Source organism: Sesamum indicum, linkage group LG5 (assembly GCF_000512975.1).
Source record: "Sesamum indicum cultivar Zhongzhi No. 13 linkage group LG5, S_indicum_v1.0, whole genome shotgun sequence".
Classification (NCBI taxonomy): domain Eukaryota; kingdom Viridiplantae; phylum Streptophyta; class Magnoliopsida; order Lamiales; family Pedaliaceae; genus Sesamum; species Sesamum indicum.
Genome location: NC_026149.1, coordinates 8,656,132 through 8,662,634, shown reverse-complemented (window position 1 = coordinate 8,662,634; position 6,503 = coordinate 8,656,132). Strand labels below are relative to the sequence as shown.

General features: G+C 46.8%; 1 protein-coding gene across 1 annotated transcript; it reads left to right on the top strand.

Annotated features, from left to right (window-relative positions):
- LOC105162327 lies at positions 1,484-3,196 on the top strand. The gene has a single exon (XM_011080334.1). The coding sequence runs from the start codon at positions 1,484-1,486 to the stop codon at positions 3,194-3,196; it is 1,713 nt and encodes a 570-aa protein (XP_011078636.1).

Here is a 6,503-nt window from a genome sequence, read left to right as displayed (position 1 = left end):
TTAAATAGTTTTTTTTTCTTTTCCTTTAAATAGTTGATAACTCTTTTAAGAGATTCATTCAGCAATAAACTATTTTTACTTTCTAATGCGAGTTTTCTAGAATATCCAAGACGTGTTCTCATTATTCTTTACTTTCAATTGCTTCTGTTCCATCAGTATTGTACACTATTTAGGGCACAATTCGTAAATCCAGACTTCTGTAGGAAGTTCCCTTTATAGCCAATCCAAATTGAGTCTAGACACTGCTTCATGAAGTCCAATTCTATGCAAACTCGAGCAACACCTGGTCGGTGACCTTGCGTTGTCAGCTCATCCAGTTTTAGAAGAAAACCACCAAACTTGCAATGCCGTAGAGGGCCTTCCTATGGAAGAGGTGAACCAGAAATTCTGTCAATCTAATCCAAACAGGGACATACAGGATTCAATCCTAAGGTCGAAATTCCGGAATCGTATATAATCGTTGTCAATATACATATATATATGATAGGTATCTACTACAATTTACTATGAAATAGCAAAAATACCCTTCATTAAGGGTATTAAGGTATTTTCGCCATAGGATCCGTGCCTCTGGTAGCGGGCGGGTCGTAGAGGACCCGACCCGGTTCGAACAACAGCTTTGAAGACCCGGACAATCACAGTCGTTCGATCAGGACGCGAGCTAGCAGGATAAGGCCACGTGGCCCAGTCAACAGTATCCAGCTGCGCTCTATAAATAGACCCAAAACGCCGTAATTAAGGTAACTGTTCAGCATCTATTGTAATCGAACCTTGAGATTGCACATTTTTCTCTCGATCAACCTAACTTGAGCGTCGGAGGGTCATTGTCGGAGACGTGCCCGATGAGCTCACAGTTCTTGTCTTATTCTCAAGGAACCCAAAATCTGATCTTGGAGGAGTTAGCAATCTGTGACGAGTTCGTGTCCCGGGATCGCTGAATTCGAGCCGGATCAGTTGGCGCCGTCTGTGGGAACGTCTGAGAATTATCGTCATGGAAGGTTCATCGAGAAGGAACGCCGGGGAAGAAGAGACATCGAGAAAAGGAGGAACTACAATCCAGATAACAAAAGAAGAACTGCAGAGAATGATAGAAGAAGCGAGTCGGAATGCCATTGTAGAATATGAGAGAAGAACTGCGACCCCGATGGTCAAAGAAACCGCAAGGAGACAACTATTCGAAAACACCGAGCCCTAGAGAGAGTCACGAGTACAGGGCGAACAGGAACGTTGCAGTAAGAGACCGGCCTCATCGGATGCTGGGTCCAGCAGCCATGTTCGCGCAAAGAGAAGAGAGCCTATAATATCGCGGGCTGAGGTCGAGAGCGTAGGGAGACAGATAGACAGCTTGAATAAACAAATCGATGAGTTGAAGAAACGAGGGGAGATAGTCTTGCACAACAAGAATTCTCCTTTCTGTAATGATATTCTGATTTAAACAGTCGAACCGGGTTTCAGAGTACCTGATTTGCGGAGATATGACGGAATGAAGGATCCGCAAGAACATGTGGCCGCATTTGAAATGGTGTTGAATTTATATGGACAACTGGCTCCCATCATGGCAAAACTGTTTGCAACTACGCTCACGGGAAAGGCCCAAGAATGGTTCACAAATTTGCCCCAAGGGAGCATTGAATCTTACAAACAACTAGTACAAAAGTTCAATTTTCATTTCGCGAGTAAGAAGAAACAAAAGAGGTCGGCGACTCATCTGTTCAATATCCGTCAGAGGGAAGATGAAACCTTGAAAAACTTCATGGGAAGGTTTAACAACGAGACATTGGAGGTGCAAGAATTGAGGATTGATATGATAGTGGGCATCCTTATTCATGGGTTGAGGAAAGGTCCTTTTACATCTGCTCTCGCACGCGACCCACCGAGTGATGTCGAGCAGTTAATGGCGCTGGCTCAAAAATACATAGATGAGGAGGAGATGAACGCCATGAAAGATTTTGAGCGGAGTGAGCACGAACAGGTGACCGTGCGACCGTACGAGAGTAGAGGAGGAGGGAGTAAACAAAAACCAGATAAGCCCAGAGAGCCTAAGTACCAACCCGAGTACCACAACTACACTCCGTTGGCCATGTCTCGTGAGAAGGCGCTGATGATGGTTGAAAATGCAGATGTTCTGAAATGGCCAAGGCACACCAGGTACACCCCCTCTAAAAAGTTTTCTAACAAATATTGCAGATTTCATCGTGAGAGGGGGCACAACACGGAGGAGTGCTTCCAGCTTAAGGACGAGATTGAGAGGTTGGTTAGGCAGGGGTACTTTCGAGATCGAGTTCCCCTAAATTGCAAGATCAGTAAGGAAACAAGGAGAAGTAGGTCGAGAAGTCGGGATCGGAATCCTGGCGCATCGAGAATGGAAAAAGCCCCCCCTAGCGGAAACGATGCTCCAACTAAAGGAGTAATCTACACAATTGTAGGGGGCTCGAGCTCGGGTGATTCGAGCAGGACCAGAAAGAGATGCGCTAGAACCATGAGCTCGGGCAAAGAAAGAGAGTTCGTCCTTAAAGTTGAGGAGGAAGAAGCTATCTCCTTTGATAGTTCGGACAGGCCGAAAGAGAGTAGAGACATGAACGACCCGATAGTCGTCAAACTGGACATCGCGAATTTTACCATTCATAAAGTACTGATCGACAGTGGGAGCTCAGCTGACATCATATTTAAGAATGTGATTGATAAAATGGGGTTAGAGAATGCCCGCCTCGAACCAGTAAGGACCCCCTTGGTGGGATTTGGAGGTAGCGAAGTAGCATCGCTAGGCACGGTCGACTTGCCAGTATCAATGGGTGAAGCACCTAAGCGAAAGACGTTGATGATGAAGTCTTTAGTGGTCAATACCCCGTTCGCGTACAATGTAATTCTAGGCAAACCAGGCTTAAATCTGTTCAGGGCCGTTATCTCTACCTACCACATGAAAATGAAATTCCCAACAGAGAACGGGACCCGGGAACTAGCCAGTGACCTAAGAGAGGCTCGCAAATGTTACAACCTATCGCTGAAGGGGGAACCCAGCCGGAAGAAAAGAAAAGTCAAAGAAGACGTTGAGCCTCGTCCTTATGAAGCAGAACATTTAAAACCCAGCGATGAGTACAAGATGGTGCAGCTCGTACCGGATGAGCCAGACAAGACAACCCGGATAGAAGCAAACATGAAAGATGGGGAGATGGCCATGATTGAATTTCGGAGGTGAAATGCTGACATGTTCGCATGGAGCCCATCGGATTTCACAGGGATCGATCCTGAGGTCATTGTGCACCGGTTGGATGTCGACCCGATGGCTCGACCAGTACAACATAGGAAGAGATCGTTTGGCAGTGAATAAAATGAAGTCATCAGACAGGAGATCGACAAACTGCTTAAAGCCGGGTACGAATCTGAGATCCAATACACTAATTGGCTTTCTAATGTGGTGCTTGTCCCCAAATCCTCCGGGAAATGGCGCATGTGTGTCGATTTCACAGATCTGAATAAAGCTTGCCCAAAGGATCCTTACCCCTTACCAAGGATCGACATGATGGTAGACTCAATGGCGGGATTTGAAATGTTTTCGATGATGGACGCCTATCAGGGGTATAATTAGATTCGCATGGCTGAAGAAGATAGAGACAAGACATCGTTCATCATTGACAAGGGGATCTATTGCTACAACATCATGCCTTCCGATCTGAAGAATGCGGGTGCAACATACCAACGACTGGTAAACAGGATGTTTGGCGACCTCCTGGGAAAAACAATTGAAGTATACGTAGATGATATGCTGGTCAAAAGTAGGAGGTCGCAGGATCATCTGAAGGATCTCGCGCAAGCATTCAGTATAATGAGGTCATACGGAATGAAGTTGAATCCAGATAAGTGCACTTTTGGAGTAGGAGGTGGAAAATTCTTGGGGTATATGGTTAGCGAACGGGGAATTGAAGCGAACCCCGAGAAGATCCAGACTATCCTAAACTTACGACCTCCATCCACGATCAAAGATGTACAGAAACTGACGGAAAAGATCGCCTCACTGAGTAGATTCATCTCGCGATCTGCGGATAAGAGCCTCCCATTCTTCAAAGTTTTGCGAAGGACCAAGAACTTCGAATGGAGTGGCAAATGTGATAAGGCGTTGCAAGAATTGAAAGAATATCTAACAAAGCCCCCACTGCTCGCAAATCCGAAGGAAGGGGAAACACTGTTTTTGTATTTGGGAGTATCTGCGAATGCGGTTAGCTCAGTGTTGGTGAGAGAAGAGGGAAACAATCAAAACCCGATCTATTATGTTAGCAAGATGCTTCAGGGCGCGGAGTCGAGATATTCTAAAATGGAGAAGCTAGCCCTTGCTTTAGTTGTAACAGCTCGGAAATTGCGACCTTACTTCCAGTCGCATAAAGTGGTGGTGCTAACGAACCACCCCCTCAAACACGTGATGTCGCGACCCGAAGCCTCTGGGAGACTAATCAAATGGGTCGTGGAATTGGGGCAATATGATGTGGATTATCAACCCAGGACCGCGCAGAAAGCGCAAATGCTAGCGGACTTCGTGACAGAGCTCTCCAGCGAGCCCAAGTCACCCTTGGTTGCTGAAGAACAAATTTCGAAATGGATGCTGCACGTGGACGGTTACTCAAATGCCAACAATGGAGGAGCGGGCATATTGATCCAAGGACCCAAGGGAGTCGAGATCGAGGTAGCAGTTTATTTATCCTTTCCCGTGACTAATAATGAGGCGGAATATGAAGCGCTCATCTTGGGGCTAGAACTCGCCCACGAAGCTGGAGCCAAAGACCTGGAGGTTTTCACAGATTCCCAGTTAATTGCTTTACAAATTGAGGGAACATATGAGACAAGGGAAAGGACGATGGCATCATACAAGGAAATCGTTCAGCGATTAATGAGCAAATTTGAGAAATGTTCTGTTTTGCAGGTACCTAGAACAGAAAATGACAAGGCGGACGCCTTATCTAAATTTGGAGCTGCAATGGATGGGATTAGAGATCGCAAGATTACAGCCTTGGTCCGTGAGCGATCAGCTCTCTCGAGCAAAGCGGAGGTACAGGTGGTCTCTGAAGCTGAGTCGTGGAAGAATGAAATTGTCAAGTACCTCGAGGACGGCACCTTGCCTACCGATCCCGTTGCTGCGAAAAGAGTAAAGTTTCAAGCTGCCCGGTTCACCTTGCTATCAGGACAACTCTACAAGCGAACAGTGGATGGGCCCCTCTTGAAATGTTTAGACGAGGAGAGAGCCCTTTATGTGATGCGTGAGATCCACGAAGGAAGCTGCGGAAACCACTCAGGTGCGAGATTGCTGGCCCACAAGATCACACGGCAAGGATACTTTTGGCTAACCTTAGTCAAAGATTCTAAAGACTTGATGAGGAAGTGTAAAAGCTGCCAAAAGTATGCGTCCCTAATACACCAACCTGCAACCCCGATGGAGCCGATCAGAATAGCGTGTCCGTTCGACCAGTGGGGAATTGACATTGTTGGACCTTTTCCCCCCGCTCAAGCTCAGAAGAAATTCATCATTGTGGCGGTAGAATACTTCTCAAAGTGGGTCGAAGCGGAGGCCTTGGCCAAGATATCCGAAAAGGAAGTTATCAACTTCATCTGGAAGAACATCATTTGCAGGTTTGGAATACCTAGAGTTCTAATATCTGACAATGGCACCCAGTTTCAGGGAAGGAAGATTACAGAAAGGTGCAAGAAATTCAAGATCGCGCAACACTTTACAACAGTCGCGAACCCACAAGCAAACGGGCAGACAGAGGTGACTAACTGGACGATCTTACAGCACTTGAAGACGCGCCTCGAGAACAAAGGATCGTGGGTCGACGAGCCGCCTGGAGTTTTGTGGGCTTATCGCACAACTCCACGACCTGCCACGGGTGAGACCCCATTCTGCTTGCTGTACGGGACATAGGCTATCATTCCGGCAGAAATCGGAGAGGAATCTCAAAGAGTCGCATTGTATGACCCTGAAGTTAACCAAGGCGAGCGAAGCTTCAATCTCACTGTGATCAAGAAAAAAAGGGATGCAGCGTACGCCCCAATCCTGCATCATAAAGGGTTGATGATGAACAGCCATGATCGCAAAATTCGACCACGGCAGCTTCAGGTGGGAGATCTCGTGTTGAAAAAAGTAGAAGCCTCCAAATATGTGGGTAAGCTGGAACCACCATGGGAGGGGTCGTACAAAGTAATCAAGATCAGAAAAAAAGGTACATATAGGCTATAAGACATGCAGGGATGAAATCTGCCGCGCCCATGGAACATACAGAATCTGAAGAAGTTTTATGCATGAGCACGGTGGCATCACGTTATGGTGCCTGTGAGGCCATCAACCACGAAGAGATCGCGTATGGAGCTTGTGAAAGGCCATCAACTAGCGGGAGATCGCTCATTTATGGAGCATGTGAAAGGCCATCAACTAGCGGGAGATCGCGTATGGTGCCTGTGAAAGGCCATCAACTAGGGGGAGATCGCTCATTTATGGAGCCTGTGAAAGGCCATCAACT

Bases quoted from the DNA above. Each gene is read 5' to 3' on its own strand.
- LOC105162327 (XM_011080334.1), top strand. From the start codon at position 1,484: ATGAAGGATCCGCAAGAACATGTGGCCGCATTTGAAATGGTGTTGAAT.